General features: G+C 35.2%; 1 protein-coding gene across 2 annotated transcripts in view; it reads left to right on the plus strand.

The window, feature by feature from the left end:
* Nucleotides 1-25,205, plus strand: part of HERC1 (HECT and RLD domain containing E3 ubiquitin protein ligase family member 1) — a 166,443-nt gene that overhangs the window by 61,013 nt on the left and 80,225 nt on the right. For both annotated transcript variants that reach the window (XM_016208584.2, XM_016208583.2), the window contains exons 14-25: nucleotides 456-677; nucleotides 3,774-3,926; nucleotides 4,055-4,187; nucleotides 5,523-5,714; nucleotides 8,139-8,360; nucleotides 10,532-10,705; nucleotides 13,733-13,847; nucleotides 13,936-14,056; nucleotides 15,859-16,030; nucleotides 18,347-18,659; nucleotides 19,116-19,236; nucleotides 23,567-23,618. In XM_016208584.2, coding sequence (XP_016064070.2) covers nucleotides 456-677; nucleotides 3,774-3,926; nucleotides 4,055-4,187; nucleotides 5,523-5,714; nucleotides 8,139-8,360; nucleotides 10,532-10,705; nucleotides 13,733-13,847; nucleotides 13,936-14,056; nucleotides 15,859-16,030; nucleotides 18,347-18,659; nucleotides 19,116-19,236; nucleotides 23,567-23,618 — 1,990 coding nt within the window. The remainder of the gene's footprint in view (nucleotides 1-455; nucleotides 678-3,773; nucleotides 3,927-4,054; nucleotides 4,188-5,522; nucleotides 5,715-8,138; nucleotides 8,361-10,531; nucleotides 10,706-13,732; nucleotides 13,848-13,935; nucleotides 14,057-15,858; nucleotides 16,031-18,346; nucleotides 18,660-19,115; nucleotides 19,237-23,566; nucleotides 23,619-25,205) is intronic.

The following is a 25,205-nucleotide window of genomic DNA, read 5'->3' on the forward strand; positions in this document are numbered from 1 at the left end:
ATGCCGAGTATGCCATTTTAGCTTAGAGCTTTAGGTATTATAATAAAGGATGGAATAAAACTAGAAGTTGCATTTTCCCAAGTGGTATTAATGGGATAGCTTTTCTTTTTTTTCTTTTTTTAATTTTTATTGATTTTTTTATTTTAGAGAGGAAAGGAAAGAGAGAGGGGGAGGGAGAAACATTGATGTGAGAGAGAAATGTGCTCTGACCGGGAAGAGAACCTGCTACCTTTTGGTGTATGGGATGACGCTCCAACCAACTGAGGCACACCGGCCAGTGCGTGATAGCTTTTCTTTTGATTACACACTTGCTAAAAGATTATTGTTAATCAATATATGAAATGGATTAGTTAGTATCAGTATCGTCGTTTTTTGGGGTCCTTTTTTTTTCTTTTCTAGTGCATTTTAAGCTAATTATTTATTCCTGTTTCATCGATGGAAATATTTTTCTTTAGAGAATGCAACTGGATATCATTCTGACAAGTTTGCAAGATCATACCCATGTAGCCTCCTTACTTGGCTATAGCTCACCCTCTGATGCTACTGACCTCTCTTCTGTGTGTACTGGCTACGGAAACCTGTTAGATCAACCTTATGGCACTCAGAGCTGCCACCCAGACACTCATCTAGCTGAAATTTTGATGAAGACTCTCTTAAGAAATTTAGGATTTTATACAGTAAGTTGTTTTTGTGTGTGTGGTTAAAATAATAATAATAACAATAATAATAATAATAAAGCTCCAGTTTTTTTGTTTGTTTTTTGGAGGGGGGCAAGTAGCACTTCAGGTCAAGATATTTTGACATTTAAACACTGATTAAAGAAATAAAACTAGTCTAGACTCCATTTCCCCATAGGGGGAAAACATGTCAGATCTTCTGAAATATTGTGGGGGGCCTAGTGCCTTATAATTGAGAATTCCAAAGAGATTTATTTTAGAATTTCACCAACATTTTTTGATGTTGATGTACAAGAATAAACAGAATACAAATAGTCAACACCGTTTTGCAAGAGGAGAGTAATGAGGATGTGTATAATGATTCGATGTTAATGTACAGGACTTTTTTTTAATTTTTAAAATATATCTTTATTGATTTCACAGAGAGAAAAGGAGAGGGAGAGAAAGAAATAGAAACATCAATGATGAGAGAGTCATTGATCAGCTGCCTCCTGCACGCCCCCGACTGGGGATCGAGCCCACAACCCGGGCATGTGCCCTGACTGGGAATCGAACCCTGATCCCCTGGATCCTAGGTTGACGCTCAACCGCTAAGCTATCCCTGGCCGGGCAGTGTACAGGACTTTTTAAAGACTTCATTATTTTAGGAAGCCTTGCCCAAATAACCCCATCTAATCATGTAATTATAATTGCATACCTGTTAGTAATTAGAGTCAAAGTCTCCTGTATAACTTAACATTGAATTGCCTGTGTATCCTTTCATATTGTTTCCTATGCCTCTTCAGGGTCAGGTATATACTTTTTTTTCTATACGAGTCTTAGTGTTTTGTTCTGCCCACATTAAAAGGTTGTTGACTAAATCAGAGTGACAGGTGTTCCTATAAATTATTTTCTCTCAGATTTAAGAATGTAAGTTTGATCTGATATTTGGCTGTAAGTGGAATGGGAACAGTTTTGTAGAATATCCCTATCCATTTGTTATGATGGAAATTTTTTTCCAAAGTTGTAAGCAACATTTATGCTGAATTAAAGTAGTGCCTTTATTGTCATTAGGACTAAGGTTGATGTGTATATTATGTGGACATGGCAATAAAATACTAACTCCTTTTGGGCTAAAATAATAAATTATTGTTTCTTTCTGCTGTGATTTAAAGCAAATTTGTCATGTTCCAAGAGTTTAAAATAATAGTTCTTATCTTAGTCTGTTTGGTCTGTTTAACAGAGTACCCTGGACTGGGTCGCTTATAAACAACACATATTTATTTCTCAGTTATGGAGATGGGAAGTCCAGGATCAAGGCACTGGCAGATTGGGTGGTGCCTGCTTCTTGGTTTATAGACAGTCTTCACACAGGGGAGCTCTCTGGAGTCTCTTTTATAAGGGCACTAATCTCATTCATGAGGACTCTGCCCTCATGACCAATCACCTTCCAAAGATCCTGCTTCCAATTACTACTACATCTGGGGAGATTAGGTTTCTACATAGGAATTTTGAGGGGACACAAACAGTCAGTTTCTCTCTAATAGTGTTTATTTGGGAGCTTATAATAGTGCTTATATAGCAAGGCTCTTAAAATGTTCTGACTCTCTCTTGCATATTGTAAATAGACCATATTTTATGCACAAAGATGTTCATCACATTATTTATAAGCAATTAAAGAAATAAATTGGAAACAACTGAAATGTCTAAAAATAGGGAAACGGTTAAATAAATTATGATATATATGCTTAGTGGAGTATTATATGACTCAAGTTGTATATATGCTTGGTTTATGAAAATGTAGAAAATATTTGTGAATTTGTTGAAAAAGAGAAGAGTAAAAAAATAGAATAAGCAGTATTATGAAACAAAAAATCAGGAAAGAAATACACCAAAAATATTAATAGTGATTTTTTTGAGGGGGTGATTGGCTAAATTGTGATTTTTAACTTTTTAAAAATGCAGTTTTGGTACTTTCTAAATTTTTTACACTGTGTATTTTTTGATCCCCATACCATTTATCCAAATTTGCTTTATCTGTCTATCTGTCTCTCTATTTTTTATTCTAAATCATTTGAGGGTAAGTTGCAGATGTCATGCTGATTATTCCTAAGCACTTAGCATGTATTTCTTATAATCACCTTGCTGACCAGTCATGACTATATCTGTGTTTCCATGTCCAAATGTTGCTGACTGGTCATGAGATAACTCATGTCTGCACTTACATTAATTTAACTAATTTTAAACACCTTGCTGACCACAGTAGTCAGCCACATTGGCGAGTTCTGGCTTGAAATAGCCTGTCAGCACGGTGTAAGAAGGAGGGCATTCTCTTATATAACAACAGAACAATTTATAGAATTCAGGAACTTTAACATTGATGCAGGGCTATTATCTAAGATGTAGTCCATATACAAATTTCTGTAATTGTCCCAATAAATTGTCCTTTATAGCAACCCCCTCTCAAGCCAGGATTACGTATTATATTATCATGTCTATTTAGTCCACTTTTTTTTTTCCTTTTCAATTCTCACATGAGGACATGCTTTTTAAATTGATTTTAGAGAGAGAGGGTGAGTGTTTGCCTTCTGTATGTACCCCCACTTGTGATCAAACCCACAACCTAGTTATGTGCCCTGACGGGGGAATACACCCACAACCTTTTGGTGTATGGGACGATGCTCCAGCCAACTGCGCTACCTGGCCAGGGCTAGTCCACTTGTTTATTTTATTGTCAGAAACAAATTTACTTTTTAAGATTCTGACCTTAGAAATTCACAAGCATGTGAAAACAAAAACTTTACAGAACACACCTGGAAAATAATTGCATTAAAATGTTGAAGTATGTTGTCTTTGGGTACTGTGCTGTTTTCCTATGTCTTGTTTTCTGTATTTTCAAAATTATTTTGGTGAAATATGTATTATTTTTTTTAATGGAGAAACAGATTGAGATTGCTTGATAAATCTTATTATCTAATAGCTAATAACAGAAAATTTAAAGATTGATAATATTGGAGAAAGAAGATAGTGGCTTCTTAAATCAGAATCATTTATGGTAGGACATTACTTCCATTTCCAAACACTTCAAATATGATCTTCATTTATGTATCATTTTAGGATCAAGCATTTGGAGAGCTAGAAAAGAATAGTGATAAATTTCTACTTGGAACATCATCATCAGAGAACAGTCAGCCTGCTCATCTTCATGAATTGCTGTGTTCACTGCAGAAACAGCTGCTGGCATTTTGCCATATCAATAACATTAGTGAGGTATGTGATTCTTTGCCTTTTATGGGACCTCTCTCAGGGGCCTTGAAACTCAAGATATTTGGTTAAGCCATGACATTTTTTTACCTTAAATCTTTCAAAGTAGTAATTTAGCAACTTTTTTCCCTCAGAATTCAAGCAGTGTGGCATTGCTTCATAAACATCTTCAGCTCTTGTTGCCTCATGCCACAGATATTTATTCACGTTCCGCAAATTTGCTCAAAGAAAGTCCTTGGAATGGCAGCGTTGGAGAAAAATTAAGAGGTGTGTTTGGAACTAAGTTTCAAGTTTAATCAGTGGCTGTAAAGTAAAAATCCTTAGCCTTCCCAAAGCCTTATGAGTGCCTGAAACCTTTGAATGGAATAAGAATGATCTTGAATCTCCTTATTGAAAACCCCTTTGATTTTGGTTTGGGGGCCATGATAATAGTGAATGATCTGATTAATCTTAAAAGAAGCCAATTAGCATGACAGGCCTAATTTTAAGGCATTGGATGATTTATACTCAAAAGGATAAATTTTAAATGGCATAAAGTGAGATTTTTATCTGCTATTTCTTTACCTTTTTTCAGCATTTTCCAGTGTTCTTCTTTATTCCTTGAAATGCCTTCTTTTCCTTGGGCTTCTGTGTAGTCATAATTCTATTTTTACTCATATCTTTCTGGTCACTGTTTTTCGTTGGTTCCTATAAACTCCTCTTCCTTGGATGTGCCCTTTAGTGTGTATGATCCTCTGAATTTTGCCCTAAACCCTCATTTCTCCCTGAATGATCTTATCTGGTCCCATTGTCTTTAACCACCATGTGTATGTAGACTCTTGTATCTGCACCTGGCTGAGAACTCCTTTTCACGTCAGCTTTTATTTAGTTACCTACTGGTGTCTTTTTTCAGTTGTCCTAAAGACAACTAAAATTCAGTATGTCTGTCCAAAACCAACTTATCTCTGAAGTTCCCCCACTGAAAAAAAGAAAGAAACTGGGAAACAAACCATTGCTTACTAGACACTTCCATTTTGTTGTTGCACAGGCATTTAAAATTTAACCCGTTCAAACTGAGCTTATCTCTGAATGGTCCACCCTGCCCCAAAATACAATGAAATATTGAAACAGAATTGATATTAATAATACGAAGATGCTTTGAGGTGATCTTAATTTTTTTTTTTAAGTAAATTTGGTGTAAAAAACATAAAAGGCTTCCCTCACTAAAATATAAGCACCATGAGGGCAGGAATTTTTATGTCTTTTTTTCATGGCTATATCTCTGTCACCTAGAACAGTGCTGAATATGTTGTATGGGTACTCAGGAAATATTTTTTGAGTAAATCCAAAAAGGATAAATTTGTGAATCAGAAATTCATAATGCATTTTAAGGGAAGGAGCTATAATCTTTTGAATTTGTTGGCATGAGGAAAGGTATGCTTTCCCACAGAGTGTCTGTTGGTGGCACTCTCTGCAAGTGAGTAAATACTAATTCCACACTAGCTACCAGGTAGGTAGGTGTTCAACAAGTTACTGACTTAGTGTACTATAGTTCTAAGTTAGAATTTGTTTGTTTTTAAGTTTGTAACAATTGATCCATGTTGAATTTCTTACCCATCATAGATGTGATATATGTCTCAGCTGCAGGCAGTATGCTCTGCCAGATTGTTAATTCCCTACTGTTACTCCCCGTGTCCGTGGCTCGGCCTTTATTGAATTATCTCCTCGACTTGTTGCCACCTCTTGATTGCCTTAATAGACTCCTGCCAGCTGCCACTCTTTTAGAAGACCAAGAGTTACAGTGGCCTCTTCATGGTAAGTAAAGATGGTAAAAGAGCAAATAATGCTTTTGAGAAAAGTTGTTCCTCTTGATGCATCAGGTAAATCATATCTGACACTTGGTTGTATTATGTAATGAAAAAGATAAAGTTATCTTCTCAGAGATTATAGTCTAAAATGGGCTCTCATATTTAACAGTGTTATGAGTAGGGTCTTATATATGGTCAGCAGGTTTGAATAGTATATGTTCCATTGATTCTAAGAAACTTTATTTTTCTTCAAATTTTGACATGGTTTAAATTAGGATACATCTTACAATGGATGATAGGAAAGCATTCTTTCATAACTGAGTCAACAGCATAAGGACATATTTTATAGTCAATAGATTGATTTGATTAAAAAGTTTTATTTCTTAAATGCAAAATTTTTAGATCTCTGTTTGACAGTAAAATAGTTTGTATTTTGTTTGAATATATAGATAACTGAATGTGAAAGATGGAAACTGGGAACCTGTTTTTCTGTGCTTTCCTTTTTAGGTACTTTATAGGAAATAGCGTTCTGATTTTAGGCATGACCCTTGAATTCACTCCTGATTTATAAAATGTTGATGATTCTGTGCAGTTGAATATAGCTTAAAATATAACATTAGAAAACATCAGTGTGTTTTTCCACCAAAGTCTGTCTATCCTAAGGCTATCAAAGGAGTGTCATTACTGCAATTTAAAAAATGTTTCCAGTTTAAGTGAGGTCACATGTTTTATTGGAAAGGTCCTGGACTAATGCATAATAAGATCCTTGACTTTAGTCTTGGCTCTGCTAGTAATTTGGCTGTCTGATCTTGAGCAAGTCACTTACTACTTCTTAAAGCCTTGGTTTTTTTCCTCCTGGAAAGATTAAGGTTGGACAAGATGACATAGAAGGCCTATCTTACTTTAACATTGTGTGGTTCTGTGACAACTAGATTTATATGAAGTCAAGTGTCAAGGTTACAGCTGTATCCCGATGTTGGTTAGGCTTAATATGGAGCCATTCCAGGTTTACGCTTGCTCTGTGAAAGTATCTCAGAGTTTGCTAAGATCCACTCTGTTTGCATTAGCTGAGTTAGGTGTTATGTTATTTTGGATTTCTGCATCTGTGTCCATAACTGATGTTTTTCTATAATTTTTCTGTCATGCTAGTGTTGCGTTATTTTTACTGCTACCATTATACCAACTTCATAAGTATCAGCTTAGAATGTTTCCCTTTTTCCCCCTTTTCTCTGAAATAATTTATGTAAGATAGGGGTTATCTTTTCTTGAGGTTTAGAAGACTTTATTTATAAAACTATCTGGCCCTGGTGGTTTTTTAGGTAGATAATGGCTATTCCTTTTATTTCTTTAGAGGTTTTTGTTCTTTTCCAGCTTTCCTTTTTCTTTTTTTTAATCCAGTTTGGAAATTGAAATTTTTCCAGAAATGTCATTTGTTGGTTTTTATTTATTGATATAAAATTGTATTAACTCGTGTTTTTTTAAGTCTCTATTGTATCTGTTGTTACTTCCTCTTTTTTATTCCTAATTAAAAAAAATTTTTTTAAATCCTCACTCAAGGATATATTTTTATTGATTTTAAAGAGAGAGGAAGAGAGAGAGAGAGAGAGAGAGAAACAGAGAGAGAAGCATTGATGAGCGAGAGGAGTATCAATCAGTTGCCTCCCATACACATCCCAACCAGGGATCGAACCTGCAACCTGGGTATGTTCCCTGCCTGGAAATTGAACCTGTGACCTCTTGGTGTATGTGATGAAGCTCCAACCAACTGAGCCACACTTAAAGCCATCAGTGCTTTTGTTCATAATTTATGGATTCTTTTAGGATTACTTTTATTAGAGGTTTATCCATTTTTATTAGTCTTTTCAAATAACCAGTTTTGGATTTGTCGATCTGGGTTTTTTCCCCTCCTCCACAATTTCACTGATATCTGTTTTTATCTTTATGGTATAGGGTTTTTTTTTCATTTTTAATGTGAAGAACTTTTAAAAACAAATGTACAATAAGAAAGTATGGATCTAAATCTTAGTACAATTCTGAATTCAAGCTTTAAAAGCATTAAACAATACTAAATGTCATTTTACTAGATCACCTCTTGTGTTGATTTTGAAGGGATGAGCTGCCTCAACTACTCTTATGGTAAAATTTGATCTGGATAATGAAAAGTAGGAATAGAATCCTTTGGAATAATTCTGTCATATACTATTTTAATGTTTATCTTAAAATTAATATTTTTACAAAGGAAATTATTGATAGCATAACTTATCTGAATATGTTTTAAATTAGCCTCGTAAAGGGAATATATACAGAAAGTGTTTTAATTTATTTTTATTGTAAAATTAGTTTTGCATCAACATCGTTTTCTAATGCAAGAGAAAGCTTGAGAATCTTGAATACCTGATAAAGATACCATTACTAATGATTTTGTATTTAGGAGGGCCAGAACTGATCGATCCTGCTGGCGTACCTTTACCTCAGCCAGCCCAGTCCTGGGTGTGGCTTGTGGATCTGGAGAGAACAATTGCTCTCCTTATTGGGCGATGTCTTGGTGGCATGCTTCAGGGCTCCCCTGTGTCTCCAGAGGAACAAGACACTGCATATTGGATGAAAACACCACTTTTTAGTGACGGCGTAGAAATGGACACCCCTCAGTTAGGTAATGTGCTCTCTGCAACATTTTAAATATTTGCTTGTGTTTATGCCTCCATTGGAGATTTCACTTATTCTGGGTTTGCTAAGTAGAAAACTGATAGGAAACAAAAGCAGCATTTGCAGGATAGGGGATCTGAGACTGTAACTTGGAGCCCTAAGACAAACAGTTACATCCTGCGGCATTGTATAGTGAAAAGAGCCTCTGGACTAGGAAAATGGAGGCCTAGTCCCACTCTGTCATTACTTGTCACTGATTTTGGGCACGTCATCTAACTCAATAAAAATGGGAAAGTGCTTGATTATTTGTGTTCTGGGGCTTGGAGGTTATGAAACTGCTTCATAGAATGTAAGGCTTTGTAAGTTTACCTACCATGACTTACCCGTGCTCAGTTTTCAAACACCTCTCAGATGTGAGTTGCTGTCCTCCTCCTAGCTGGTCCTGCTTTCATGCTGGTGTTACCTTGTGAGATTCCTCATTTTTTTCCTCCTATTTATGGTGTCTTTGGGGATTCCTTTGTTCTGCCTCATCTCCCATTTGTCTACTTTGCTGGTAAGCTAGCTCTCTGTCTGAATATGAGGATTTCTCCAGTTCCTGAACAGATGATCTAGTTGTTTTATCTAGGATAGGTCCTTTAATCTATCTGGGCTTCTAATTTTAATCCATAAAATAATGAGTTGGTCATATTAGATCTAAAATTCATTATTTCTCTGATAAGACAAAGAAACTCAGAGAGTATCCAAGAAGGAAAGTCTAAGAGAATCTCAATCAAGAGGGAAAAACAAGAAGTAGAAACCAAGATGAAAATCACAGAAAGATTCTGCTTTGGGGTGGAAGGGTGGAGAGTGGATTGAGGAGAGCTATTGAAGATTTTCTTCCTTTTCCAAATAGGAGTGTATATATTTGTCATTTCATTTATGAACCAGAAGGTGATTCTGGCTATGGCTGATGAATGCTAGACTGGTACTTTATGATACATGTATCAAAAAAAGTAAAATTTCAAGAGATATGTAACATCATAAAGATGGTTACAGTACTATCAGTGTTTAACTGTGTTAGTTCCAGATGTCCTCCTAGGACAAAAGTATCTATATCTCTACCTTCTTCGTATTTCTGTTATATTTACTCAATTAACTGGCCTTTAGTATGAATAAAATCACTTTTAGTTTTCTTTTTCCCTTTTTATTGAAATTATTGGGCGTGACACTGGTTAACAAAATTATACAGGTTTCAGGTGCACAATTCTGCAATACATCATCTGTACACTGTATTTTGTGTTCACCACCCCAAGTCAAGTGCCTGTCCATCACCATTTATCCCCCCATACCCTCCTCCCCCTCCCCCTGGCAATCACCACACTGTGTCCTTGAGTTTTTTCTTTTTTTTTTTTTCTTTTTTGCTCAGTCCTTCTACCCCTCTGCCACTACACCCCCATCCCCCACCATTTTAGCTGTCAGCCTGCTTTCTTTCTCCCTATGAGTCTGAATCTGTTTTGCTTGTTAGTTCATTTTGCTTTTTAGATTCCACATATGAGTGAAATCGTATGGTACTTGTCTTTCTCTGACTGGCTTATTTCACTTCTAGTTTTAATGTTATTTTTCAGTTTTTTAATTATAAAATCACTATTAAAATGTTACATTTTATGTTTAAATACTTGCATGTATTAAGAAAGGGTATTTGTCCTTTGTAAAATTGTAAATGTATGATTATTCAATTATATTATGGGTTAAATTCACTGGGTATTAGCCCAAGAACCTATTGTTTAGATAATTGTTTTGTTTTTTTAATGGAAAATTAATTCCGAATACCAAGTGTCCCATTGAAAAGTTAGGAACCACCTGAACAAATGCTAATGGTATCATTGATCTCTCTTGAATCATACTTAATCATTCCATTTTGAATGAAAGAGTTCTTTGTTGTATTTGACGGTGGTGCACGTGTAGGCCCTTGCGTACTAAAATGCTAGAACTCCTCCCTGGAGTGGTCACACATCATTATGGAGAAGATGGAAGGAGTGATACTACCTCCAGTTGAGAAACATTAAAGAACTTTGTAGCATCTACTTAAACTGATTTGAAATATATCATTTCATATGCATTAAATAAATGTAAGATTTTGTTTCTGGCACCAAAATTTATAAGGTTTAAAATGAATAACTTGAATAATTATCTTTTTAGATAAATGTATGAGTTGCCTATTAGAAGTAGCTCTTTCGGGAAATGAAGAACAGAAGCCTTTTGACTACAAATTGCGGCCTGAAATTGCTGTCTATGTAGACTTGGCATTGGGTTGTTCAAAAGAGCCTGCACGAAGCCTTTGGATCAGCATGCAGGATTATGCTGTTAGTAAAGGTAAGATGAAGAGAATAAAGGGGATAGATACATGGCTAGCTCATAATACTAATATGTATGTGTAATACATATAAATAGATAAATCATAGGGCTCTCCCTATTATTTTTTTATAGGAAAGGATATTTTGCAAATAACGTTGTTTTTTTTAATTTCTTTTTCCTCTTTGTGCAAAATACCCTAGAGATGTTTTATATATATATACACACACATGCACACACACACATATATCTCACTTGAAGCAAACCCACTGTGGGAAAATTGAGATTTGTATAAAAGATAAATCCAGAGGCAATTATTTTACTGAAGGATTCCATGCAATGTAAATGGATTTTGTATAAGAGTCTGTTTAATGAACCTTTTTCATTTGCAAACCCTGGTGTCAGAACTGAAAATATGTGAATGGAAAAGTCTCAGCTCTAGGCCTGGTCATTTTCTTCCTCTGTAAAACAGTTGCCTACTTCCGAGTGCTGGTGAAGGTATCAGTTGGAAATAAGGTGTACTATTAAGTACAGTAGTAAAGTGCTATTCAAGTATATAGTGGTATTTTAGTTTATAATATATAATTAAATTTATGTACAAGTTTTCAAAGGATATACGTGATTTCTTTTTAGCTTCTGTGTTTTCCCTTTCAACAATGACCTGGATTGTTCAGACTCACATATCCCTAGTTGTCTTTTTCCATGTTATATTTTTTTATCCTATTTTTAGTTTCCCCACAATTCTTTAGATTTCCTTTCTGCTGTGATAAAAATGTTCAAAGTAAATACATTTTTACCTTTTATTGTACTTTGTTTTGTATAAAGAAAATGAAATGAGATACATATTCAGATTGTTAAAACACCAGTGAGATGATACCTTTGAAAGTTTAATTTCATTCTGTTTATTTTTCATTTATTTATTTGTTTTATGTGTTGACTCCCACCAGAGGTACAAAAGTATAGTATTGGAAGGGGAAAAAGGTTTACTTTCTAAGTTGTATTTTCTGATACTCTCATGTTTGTACATTTGCTTGGAACGTGCAGTTAGGTTTTCTTTTATATTATCACATTACATTGCAGTGAGAACTTTTAAAAACTAGATGTAAACGTGAGATGAAAAAAAACATTGTATGACTCCATTTGCTGAATTGTTTATACACTGTAGCTTAGGCTTTATACCTGAATAGTAGAAACATTCTGTAGTGCTTGGTATGAACAGACCGTGACTTTAATGAAGGTCTTTTAAAAGAACCCATTATTTTAAAAATTGCATAGGAGGATAATCCCTGCTAAATTGGAAATACAGCAAAGGGTGTTACTTTAGTTTGCTTTAAATTGAATTATTAGCCTGCTTGAAATGAGGTATGTTTGATTTTAAGCCAACACAATTCTCAGAATAGCAAGCAGTCCCTTGGAACAGATGATCTCTCAAGAACCTAGTATGGAAAAATTGTGTATGTGATATAGACTGTCATTTTAAGATTCTCTGTGGGCTGTAAGAATTTCTTTAAATCTGGCATGTTTATATTGTCAGTTTTTTCACATAAAATAGGTAAATCTGAACTTAATTTTTTACCTAAGTATACAGAAATGACTGGAAAACCAAGATGTAAAATTTTATCTCATGAGGTAGGAGTTGTAAGAAGGGATTAAGAACAAATAAAGGTAACTTGGGGCTTAATATTTGCCAGGGGTGTTTTCTATTTGTTTTGTTTTGCTTTTAAGTAGCACAGTAAGTCTATCAAATTAACAGTCTAGCAGACATTCTGGGAGTGGAATAGACAGTAAACGTCCCACCACCATTTGGAATTCACTGAATGTACTGCATTTTTAAAATGTAGTCCTGGTATGCTCACATGGAATTAAATAAAGCACCTGACTGGTTTTCATCATCTAATGCTGTGATCTGGATTTTCAATTGCATGTATCCATTTCTGTCCAGATGTTTCATTTCTTACCCTCTTAAATGTACATGTATTCCCAATATCTACTTTCATGATTTTAAATACCAGATATGTACACACTTGACTAGTTTACGCAATACCTCCTCTAGGATATCTAATAGCCAGTATTCAAAACCAGACTCCTGATTCTAGCTCCCTATCCCCCAAAAGTGTTCTTTCTGTGGTCTTCCTATCTCAGTAAATGCCAACCACATTCTAAATACATTTATAGTCAACCTTGACTTCTCTCATATTCTCACATCTGATCCATCAACAAATCCTGTCAGCTCTACCTTCAAAATACATGTGGAATTTAACCATTTTTCACTTCCTTCACAGCTACCACTTTTGTCTGAGCCACCATCATTTCTCACTAAATAACTGCAATAATTACTTTTGCTGTTGCTATCCCTATAGGAACTTATCCACTCAGCAGTCAGAGTTAGTGTTTTAAAACACAAGTCAGATCGTGTCATATTTCTGTTCAAAGACTTGTAAATGGTGGTTTCCATTTCCCTCAGAGTAAAACCTAGAGGATTTGCAATGGCCTGAAAGGCCCTGTGTGATCTATTCCCAGCCAGCTTTCTAATGTCTCCTACAACTCTTGTGCATGTATACTTTGCTTCAGCCACACTTGCTTCCTTGAACCCACCTCAGGCCCTCTACCCTAGTTTTTTCTGAGGGGACACTGTTTCTATGTGGCTTCTTCTCCTACTTCACCTAGATTTCTGCTCAACTTTAGCCTTATCAGAGACATTCCCAACCAGTCTATATAAAATAGCAATTTCACACAGTACAGTATTCTCTGTTCTCCTTACCCTGCTTTAATTTTCTCTGTGGCACTTATCTGTCATATTAATGTTTTTATTTATTTTCTCTCTGCCTCCCCTAAACTAGAATATAAGCTCTGTAAGATCAGGGACTCAGTTTTGTTTACTGCTGTATCCCTAGCATACAGAACAGTATGTGGAATCTAGAAGGTGTATTTGTTAAATAACTGTGTAGAAAGATACTATTTGGATATTAGATTACTGAAGCTATTAAAATTACGTCTGAACTGTTTTCTGAGCCCTTTTAAATGTCAATGCATCATTTTTATTTTCAGATTGGGACAGTGCAACTTTAAGTAATGAATCACTCTTGGACACTGTATCTAGATTTGTTCTTGCAGCTCTTCTGAAACACACAAATTTACTTAGTCAAGCATGTGGAGAAAGCCGGCAAGTAACTTAAAACTATGCTCAGACAAATATTTGCTCTCATGATATTAGAAATTAGGTAACTTTTCTATTTTGGTTCTTTATTTAGATACCAACCTGGTAAAAGCTTATCAGAAGTGTACCGTTGTGTGTACAAAGTTCGAAGTCGTTTACTTGCTTGCAAGAACCTTGAACTTATTCAGACCAGGTCGTCATCACGGGACAGATGGGTAAAGTTGGAAATCAGTTAATTTCTATTATTTTTCTGCAAGCTATGAGAGAGAGCTCTATATTGGTTTATGTCAGGGAAAAAAGTGCCTTGCTTATTGCAGATGTACAATTAAACGTTGAGCAGTTCTTTTTCTAGTGAAAAAAATTGAACAAGTAAAAAATTGGAGGTTTATTTAACCCCACATTTATCAAGTATGATATGGCTACTAAGAAAGTTCATATATTCTTTGGCTGTATAAATTATTTAACAAACTGAATTGGCCTCATAGGAAATATTATTCCTTTATTTTATGCTGATCAGACCGCATTTAAACTATCCTACTTAATTTGGGGTACCATAATTTATGAGGGACGCTAACAAAATACCCTGGATTGGTGAAAGGTTCAAAAGTCATAAGAACTAGAGAAGGGAAAACAAAGGAGAGTCACAGGGTAGCTACTGTAAAAGTACTTAAAGAATTTCTGCGTAGGAGAGGAAATAAATGTGTTCCTTACTGTTCCAGAGTGCACAAGTAGGACCAAAGGGTAACAGTTGCATGGAGAATCATTGTTAGCTGAATGTAAGGAAAAAAGCCTTCTAGTACTAGAGTTGTCCACCACTGGGTTAGTAAAGATTGAAACTTTTTATTAATGATGTTCCAGAAGTTAATTCATGCACCAAAAACGAGATAATTTCTAAAGTGCTTGGTAATCCTGATAACATGATCTTGTAGTTATAAGTATAAGCCTGTATAATACATCACCCTTAGAAATGCTTACATTGAAACTTTATGCAGTAGATGCTTTGTATGCTACTCTTTAGATCTTAGATTTTAAAAATCAAACTCTATCTCTACATTTCTATTATAGTATTCTTTTAGCATATCCTTATTTAATATTTGTGGATCTGACTATTTGTTAGTGACCTTGGAACTCCATGAAATTAATTTGTCATTTTGTTGAAGCTCATATTTGAAAGTCTCATATATAGGGATAATGACTTACGTATTGTGTGAGACTGACTGCTCAGTATCCCCATTTTGGTGAAATTCTTAGTTATTTACTGGCCGTGAATCACAAAATAACTTTTATTATGCATTAGAGGATATCATTAAAATTTTTAATTTGTGCTTTATACTGAGATTTGTGGGGGAAATGATATAGTACTGTTATGGTATTTATGATTCTCTTAAGCACCTGTTTTAAGGACTCTTTCTTCTAGATGATTTCTAGATTGCATAATCACCATGGGAAATAAAACTAACATTCTTCATACCAGATTTCTAATATTTGTTTTTTTTCAGGGGCAAACAAAGTAAGGAAAAAACTAAAAACAATACTGTTTGTATAATTGAAATTTGCTAAGAGAGTAGAATAAGTGTTCTCACACAAAAAAAGTTAAAAAATACTGTTCTAAATTAGAATTATTAAACAATTATACAGAATAATAATATATATAACTTGAGGGAGACTGAATGGAATCAAAATTTATATTCATTAAGTACCTTTTATTCTTGGTGTCATAACTTATTTTAAGTTGCAGCTCTATAGCTGAATAGCAATATAACAATATAGCATGACATTTTAATAAAAATAGTGAGGAAGCAAGAGTATATAGGTATCTCTATGTATTTTGTGTATATACGTTCTTTCTAATTTTTTCAAGTTTATCCAATATGTCTTGGTTTTTTTGTAGTAATGTTCATGTGTTATTATTGATATTAGCAGTATTTTCCATGATAAAAAAAAAGTCAAGGTTTTAATGAAGTTTTTCAAAGTTTTTGAAAAATACGTTCAGTGTAACTCTGATCATTTCTTTAAGATCTCAGAAAACCAAGACTCTGCAGATGTTGATCCTCAAGAGCATTCATTTACCCGGACCATTGACGAAGAAGCTGAAATGGAAGAACAGGCTGAGCGAGATCGGGAAGAGGGGCATCCAGAGCCAGAGGATGAAGAGGAAGAACGGGAGCATGAAGTGATGACAGCTGGCAGTGAGTGTGCACCTTACTTTACAGATATACACTGTGCCATTCTTTTTGGTAAGGGAACTGAGTGGGGAAGAGAGAAAGAAAAAAGTTTTTCTGGTTTTTCTAAAATAATTTGATATTCTACTGGTGACCTGAATTTACATTAGTTAACATTTCAGCCCTGTGCTCATTCCATTCTGAAGGTATTGAATTTCATGTTTGGGGCTGAAAAGCTCTGGAAGCAGGCTTTTGGAAACTGCCAGTTCCACTGAGTCTCATGCATGAAATGATGCCCATGAGTCATTGGATAAGGTCATTCAAAGTATGTCCTCTCTGGGGTTCCAAGTTATCCATTAGCCTGGCCAACCTCTGTGTGACGAGGGAGAGAGCCCCCTTCTATGCATATTAGGAGAGCCCAGTTATTTTCATATGTAGAACTTTTAAAATTACAAATTTCACCCACTGACCTCACTGCTGTTCCCAGTAGGGAGCAAGAATATACATGAGAATACTATTGGCTGGGTAAATAACACTTTTTATACTTTTATATTCTGAGGCTATGGATAGTTTTTAAAGGTAATAATTTATATATTTAAAGAGAAATATTAAAGCTTTTTAAACATTTGTTATTATCTTTTGAGTGATTTGGCTTTTTCAAGTTAAAGTGTATATCCGCTTTGTAACCTAAAACACTATGCCTAGCTATGCATTTAGTATTGGGATTGTCTGTATATATCAATCAGTTGGACACCTACTATTATTATCGGTTTGTTTATGTTCTGGATACTTCTAAAAATGATCTTGAGGTGGCTCAAAACAAGACCAAAAACCATTAAAAGCAAGAGGAAAAGATAAGGTCTAAATGGAGAAAGGGGGGTTGGATATGGGAAAGGAGAATAATTATGAAAAACCTAGACTGAGGAAACTTTTGCAGTTGAACTTAAAACTTACCTTAGGAATTCCTGAAAGCAAAGGCCAAAGTGAAAAAAACAGTAACAAAGTATAACCCTCAGTTACGGTAACAGAAAGCATAGTACTCATCCAGGGAGTAATAATTTTTAAACTAGCTACCGTTTTGAGCACCTACTAATATGCAGGGCACTGAATAAATGCTTCACATAGATTAACCCATAATCTTTGCAAAAGTTTTGTGAGATGAGTTCTAGTATTACTCTGTTCTTGAGATAGTCAAACAGAGGTTTAAGGAGCGAAATTGTGTGCTTATCACCACAGTTAGCAGCAGCTGGAATTAGAACCAGTTCTATCCAAAATTCCAGTGACTATTCTCTTAATTACTTTAACTGATTTTTAGCTCTGGACTTTGCATTTGTTGCTTTGATTTTTATTGAAATAGGGACTTTCAATAACATAATGAAAATATCGTCATAAAAGTTCTATAAAATACATACATCCATTTTTAAAGTTTCTATTTCCATATTAACAGATGAATCTAGTACTTTACCAACTTTCCTACCTTGGTTCCCCAAGAATACCTTCTTCAGTTCAAATTTGAGCAAAATATTTTTTCCCTCTTGTGAAGTATCTACCACTGCATCAGAACCTTGGTACACCCACTGACTTTTTACACTTATAATTTGGGATGAGCTGGCATCAGATAGGACATTCTTGGTGATGTCATTTGACTCTGGAGGCAACCTTGGCCATATATTTTAACCAGATTCTGTTTGAGCAAAGACCTTTAGTGGATGTACTTATTTACTGTATTCAAGATACAGCAAAGTGTAGGTGTTAGGTATTATATGGAATTTGTAAGGGGAAAGAGGCCTTTTCATTGTATCTATTGCAACTTAAATTTTGTCTTGGTTCCTTTGTAACCTGACATTTTTCATACCAAGGTCATGATTATAAGTAGTTATTTTTATCTAACTCAGTGCTTTTCAAATTCTTGTGGACTTAAGAATCATCTGGAAGGCTTATTACAACACAGATTGCTGGCCCCATGCCTAGAGCTTCCGATTCAGAAGTTCTGGGATGGGCCTGATAACTTGAATTTCTAACAAGTGCCCAAATGATGTTGGTGCTGCTGGTCTGAGACCACACTTTGAAAACCATTGATCTAACTCATAAATAAGAGTAGAAATAGAATTAATCAGTCTAAATTCTATTTCCTATTGTAATTTTCATAAAACGTTTAATATTTTATGTGTATTTTTGATGTAATTTTAGCTTAGTTACTATGCTGCATTTAATGTCTAAAAAAATAATTTTGCCCTCTTTCAGTAAGTTTTTGGTCCAAATATTTTGACTATTTTTATTGTTATTTTCTTTGCTCTTCTCTCCCCATGTGTTAAGACCTTGTTTTTGTGTTGCATGTTACAGAAATCTTTCAGTGTTTCCTCTCAGCCCGTGAAGTAGCTCGTAGCCGAGATCGAGATAGAATGAACAGTGGGGCAGGGTCTGGGGCTCGATCTGATGATCCACCTCCTCAGTCTCAGCAAGAGCGAAGGGTCAGCACAGACCTTCCCGAGGGTCAGGATGTGTACACTGCTGCCTGCAACTCCGTGATCCATCGGTGTGCCCTCTTAATATTAGGAGTAAGTCCTGTGATTGATGAGCTTCAGAAGCGGAGGGAAGAAGGACAGTTGCAGCAACCTTCAACAAGTGCCTCTGAAGGGGGTGGACTTATGACCAGGTGGGACTGACTAGAAACTTAAAACATTACTCCCCTCCCTTTGTTACTTTATGCATTGAAATGGTTTATTCTCAAAGTTAGAGTATTCTGAAATTGACACAGATGTGGAGGATGAAACGCAAATTGACTAGGATGAATCAAAAGTAATGTAAAGAGTAACACTGCTTCAGCCTGGAATATAAGTTTCTGATTAAACGAGAAGACACAGTATTCATACATATAAACAACAGTAGTTGAGAAACACGAAGTTCTTGCATGTCTCTGTAATTTAGTGGCATGCAAATTATTTTCATGTAATTCAGAAGGGCTTTGTGCTTAGACAAGAATCGGAATTTCCCATCGATGCATAATTACTCCTCATTCTGTGTGTATTATCTCTATGCTGCTAGTTCCATTAAATTTTATGTTCACTAACAGTCCGAAATCGAAAAACTTTTCTTTGTGCGTGTGAGACAGGAGTGAAAGTCTTACTGCAGAGAGCCGGCTAGTCCACGCAAGCCCAAATTACAGACTGATCAAATCGAGGAGTGAGTCTGATTTGTCTCAGCCTGAGTCAGATGAAGAGGGTTACGCACTGGTAGGTATACCTAGATTTGGTAAAGAAAGATTTTTGTTTTCAAGGTATAGATATGTAAGGCTTTAATTAGTGTAAGTAATATACATTTGTTTTAGACGTATAAAAAACTTTTTTAAAAGAACTTTTAAGAGAAATGAGATAAGTGTATTGCATAGATATTTTCCACTTACCTATTAATGACTCTCAGATTTCTGTCTTTAGCTCTGACTTCTTCCTAAACTTCAGATTCCTATATCTGACTCCTTGATGGATATTCCACCTGAACATGTCAGGTTACCCCAGTCTTAACCTGTCCAGAAATAAACTCATCTTTCTCCCAAACCTCCTCCTCTCATATGGCCTATCTTCGTAGGCAGTACTGTTAACTACCCAGGCTGGAAACCTGGGTTTATACAAGTGCTACATAAACAAAATATGTTTAAAGGAAACTTCTAAGCATGAAAGTTTCCTCATCTAAGAAGTCAAACAGTGTCTTCAAGCAGGTTTCATTGTCTCATGATGTTTTTGCTTGTTCTTCCTCCTTTTATTCCTATTCCCATTAGTTTCTTTGTGCTCTCAGTTCATGTTCCTAGTTTTGCTGTCTAATGAGATTCCTCTCTGTCCATTTTTTCCCCAGTCTGATGAGTCTCATTATCTAGTCTCCCAACCATATAATTTGATAACATAGATCATGCCCTTCTTTACTCAAAACCTCCAGTGACTTCACTTTTTCTGCGAGTAGAAGCCTACAGGACTCTACATATTCTGACCACACTGTCTCTCCCATCTCCTCTTCTACTCTCATTGGTGACTCTCCTGCCACAGTAGCTTCTTTCCTTTTCCATAAACATACCGCACAACCTCCCCTTAGCGCCTTTACTTGGCTGTTTCTTCTGACTGGAATACTGTTGTCCGCATGACTAATTCCCTTACTTCAAATATTCATTCTGATGTTACTTTTTCAGTGAGGCCTACCCTGACCACTCTATTTACTCTTTTAAAAAAAAAAAAATGATTCCAGAAAGGAAGTGGGAGAGAGTGAGTGAAGAGAAACATCGATGTGAGAGAGAAACATTGATTGATTACCTCCTATATGCGCCCAGACTGGGGATTGAACCTGCATCCTGAGTATGTGCCCTGACTGGGAGTTGAACCTGCCACCTACGGGATGATGCTCCAACCAACTGAGTGAGGCCTGGCCTGACTGCCCAGGCCTAGCCACTCTATTTAAATTGCATTTTGCCCTCCCTTCTACATACTCATTCACTCCTTGTGTGCCTTGCTTTGCTCTGTTCCCCTCACAACCCCCAGCACCTAACATAATTTATAATATTTATATCAGTTTCTGTTAGCCTGCAGTTGAGAACAGGAATTTTTGCTGTTTTATTCACTGCTATAGCCCAAGCATCTACAGTGCCTGGCATACACTAGACAGTCAATGTTTTTTAATAAATGAGTAACTGTTTAATCTATTTTGGTAAAATTTCTGTGCCCATTCCTTCTTTTTTACTTTTTAATTCAGGCCCTTGTTACCTTTACCTGAACTGGTAGTTTTCAAACTGATCTCCCTGCTTTTCCCAGTCCTCCTCCTTAGACATTGCTCCCAAAGTTAGAGCTCTTGAAGACACAGATGACAACAAGAACAAAAACACCTGCTTATCATGCTACCTTCCTATTCAAAACTTCAGTGACTGCATTGCCTACCTAGAAATCAAAGATCCTGGAACATGTTGCCTGCCTGCATTTGAAGCTAGTTTTCTCCTGCAGTAATCTGTGTTTTTGCCATAGTAGTTCATCTGCCAGACCCTAAACATACCTCTTGAGCCTCTGCTCAAGCATTGTTTGCTTTAAATGTCTTTCTCCTGGGTTTTGTTGATCAAGCCCTATCTCTTTTTTAAGGACTGGCTAAAATGTTCCACTATTCCAGAAAGCGTTCCCTAGACTCACATTGACTTTCATTGTTATTTCCGTAGCAGGTTGTTAGCCACTAGTGTTTTATGTTAGACTTATTTATGTATTATTAGTATTTTTTTAAACTTAGAGGGAGACACATTGATTTGTTGTTCCACTTATTTATGCATTTATTGGCTGATTCTTGTATGCACTCTGACCAGGGATCGAACCTGGAACCTTGGTGTACCAGGACTGTGCTCTATCTAACTGAGCTACCTGGCTGGGGCCCCAGCTTCTTTATTTTTGAAGTGGGGAATAATACTACCTGTTATACTTTCCTCACCTGAGCTGTGAAAAACAAGTTTGGTAATACAGTTTAAAACATTTTGAGAACTGCCCTGACCAGTGGCTCAATTGGTTGGAGTGTCGTCCTCTACACCAAAAGTTTGCGGTTTCAATTCCTGGTCAGGGCACCTAGGTTGTGGGTTCGATCCCCAGTCAGGGTGCGTATGGGAGGCAGCTGTTCGATGTTTTTCTCTCTCTTTCTCCTTCCCTCTCTAAAATCAATAAAAACAAAACCTCGGGTGAGGATTAAAAAAAAATTTTGAAAATTATGTTTTCAAAACAGAATGGGAAGATAGATCAATAGAGGTGAGTTGAGTCTAGATTTAATTGCCAAGATTGCTCATTTAGTTTCTACAGAATTTTTAAAAGATTAATAAACACATTTAAAAAAAACATACTGACTCTTTGTTATCTTTTCTTATAGAATGTATAGAAAGATAGTGTCATAAAAGGTAGAAAAGTCAAGAACTAGGGAGAGCAGATTGTACTGCAGTTGAAGGGTGACCTGGGCTCAGCTTCAGAGAGCCTGCCTGGTACAGATGAAGAGGAGCAAGAAGTAGGGGCGTTTGGGGTTGTTCAGCTGAAATATGTTACCCTTCTGTCTGAGGTTGTTTACTACTGTTACTACCCTCAACATCTAGCAGCACTTCATTTATCCTGAATTGTTAATGAATGAAATGGTTTTTAAAAAACAACTGAAGTTAACCAGTTTAATTCAAAATCTTTGTTTTAAACTTCTTTCATAAAGGGTATTATGTGGCACATTATCTACTTCTCTTAGTAAACAGAAAAGAAACCTAAGTAAGCAGTTAAATCTAACTTTAACTCCTATCCTCCTCATTTCACAAAGTATTTGATGTGGTATACAAAAATAAATACTTTATAAAAGGATAAATTAGAGCTGGAAGAAGCTGAAGAGGAAAATAGATCCCTAGGTAACATTTGCACATTTCAGCACATACGCTGTGATGTTCTGCTAGAGATGGGCTACCAAACAGGAGAAGGAAGCATAATGAGTTACATGATTCACAGTATCTAAAAGATAAAAACCAGTTTTTTAAGGGAAACACAGATATTTTTGGTTTCAAGGTCTGAGATAAATTTCTTTCATGCGCTCTCATGACAAAGGTACAATGTGATTAAAAATGTTTTATTGCATGACACAGTGCTATCTTTAGGAGCTGTTGTGATAACCTTTTGTGTTTTGTCCAGCACCAAATGGCCTGAGAATATGTTATTTCGGGGGGGGCTTGTGTGACAAAATGTATTTATCTATAGTGTACGTATATGTGTCTATATGTGTGACCAGGTAAAGATATTCTACAGTGACATCTCCTAAGTGGATCTATTTTGTCACTTCTGCAACCTTTCTTCTTTGCCACCAGTTTTTTTTTATTGTTCATAGAGTATAGTTGAAATTATTGCGACCATAATGTCAAGTCTGTGCATAAGTTTAAGTCATGCATAGTGTGTATGTGGTTGGTTGTACATATGAGTGGACAGTTGTTTACACTGCCCCACCCCAAAATACACTTTTGTTCTTTCTGAAAGCCTTCAGCTATCTACCATTGTGACAGTTTGAGATTTCTTTATTTAATAGGTTCTTTAAAAACTTTTAAAATACTACCACAAGGCTTAGGACTATGTTATTTTTCTGTTAATGTGAATTCATCAGATTCTTTTCCTCTAAACACCTAGCCACGGCTAGTGGGAGTTTTGAAAAGAATGGAAAGAAATGATAGAACAAGTAGGAATTTTGGAAAATGGGACTTTGCTACAGGGGCTTTAGGCATCAAGAAGGTATTAATAAGATTTGTTTGGAAGATGAAAGATTCCAAAGAAGAAAAGGTGACAACAACAAAACTTGCTACTTTACAGTGTTAATGTGTACCTTGACTTTGTGTTTTAGTATCTGAGAATTATGTGCCTGTGCTTTCTTATAGCTCTTTTCAGTGGTTTTTAGAGACTTTGTTGTTGGTCTGACTTGACTGGTGAATAACTAGCACATTGTTATAATTATATAGATTTTTTAAATTAATACTCTATTAAATCTTAATCTTAAAATACTTTTCACAACTAAATTTTGTTATTTATTTATCTTTAATGTTAATAGAGTGGAAGACGAAATGTTGATTTGGATTTGGCATCATCTCATAGAAAGAGAGGTGAGTATTAAGAAATATTAAATATCTGGTTAAATTAAGTGGATGTTTTTATATCTGATGTATTTAGATTTGATTGTCATTGAAAAGTAATTGCAAAAAAATTTAGAAACATTTTATCAGAAGAGTTAAATGGAAGATCATTTTCTTTAAAATATATACCCTTTTGAAATCTGTGAATACCTAGGAGTTAATGATCAGCTTGTTTCTCATTTGTCATGTGTTTTGACTTATTAAAATGCCTATGGAATTTTAATAATACGTAATTTGCCATGTTTTAGCTCACTGATATAGTTGCTATAGTTTAAATGGTTTTACAGGGAGAACTGTCTACCCCATTTGCCTTGTATATACATATATACACTTTCAAATGGAAAGTTCCTAGTTTTCCTCTTTGCTTCATAAGATAAAGCATGTAAGAGATGAACTGATGGTTTCTAAAAAAAAGTTTCCCATGAGGAATAGTTTTAGAGCATCATCAGGAGTTAGCCTCATTTGTTAGAAGCTCTAAGTGAATAATGCAGTTAATTCTTGGTTATATGTGCAAAGGGATAGAAGGTACAGCAGTTTTAAATAATAAAAAGCCAAGGATAACTAAAAATTCTCTAAGTATTACTCACTATTTACTAGCACTTTCATTAAAACCATTTGTATTGTGGTTTTGAAAACATGAAATGTTAAAAATTGTCACTAGTGGTAGTATTTTAAAAGCTTGTGGGGAAAAACATTTTTTTTCATGGTATTAAGTCTTTTATATTTAAAAGTGATACCTATTTCTTGATAGCTTCCTTGGCAGGATATTAGGCACTCTTCATAGGAAAAAACGGAATGAGGGGAAGAAATACACATAGTTTTTCGTTTTTGTGTTTATAACTTGAAGAAGAAATGTTGGGATACAGAATAAAATATGGCAGTATTTTGTCCTTGAATTGTAATTAGAATACATGAATGATTTTTCTGAAATATTAGGAATAAGGACTGGAGCTGGTGCTTTCTGTATTGAAAAGTCTTTTGAGATTATAACATATCAATGCTGTTGGGTTTCTAGAAAAATTATAAGGTATTTGTGATAAAGAAATTAAATGACAAGGATAACTAAATGGCTTTTTAATGTGTAATATATATTTTATTTTCTAATTCTTTGAAAATTGGCATTTCATGTGCCATAATTAGCCAAAATATCTTTTTCCTTAACCACTGGCTTAGGAATTAAATTTTTGGAATAGATTTACCTTCCTGATTTTGATTAACTTTGAATATTGTTGCTAAAATCTCTAAGTTATATTAATGAATGCATACCATTTGGTGCTAGAGAGAAGATGGCTCCAAACTTACTGAGTAGCATAAGGGATCCAACTTATTATAGTTTAAGAGCTTCCTACTATATTTATAGCTGATAGTCCATTGACTAAAATTATTCTTTTGTCTCAAATCTTTATCATGCTTATAAAATATAAATTTGAGATTCAGTCTGTGTTAACCACGTCAGCATTTGGCAAAGTCATCTCTTGGAATGAAATAGAAAGTGTTAAAAATAACCTAGAACCAAGACAAGTTATAAAGTTTTACACTTAAAAATTACTAAAGAAC

This window comes from Miniopterus natalensis, chromosome 1 (genome assembly GCF_054644295.1).
Source record: "Miniopterus natalensis isolate mMinNat1 chromosome 1, mMinNat1.hap1, whole genome shotgun sequence".
Lineage (NCBI taxonomy): Eukaryota > Metazoa > Chordata > Mammalia > Chiroptera > Miniopteridae > Miniopterus > Miniopterus natalensis.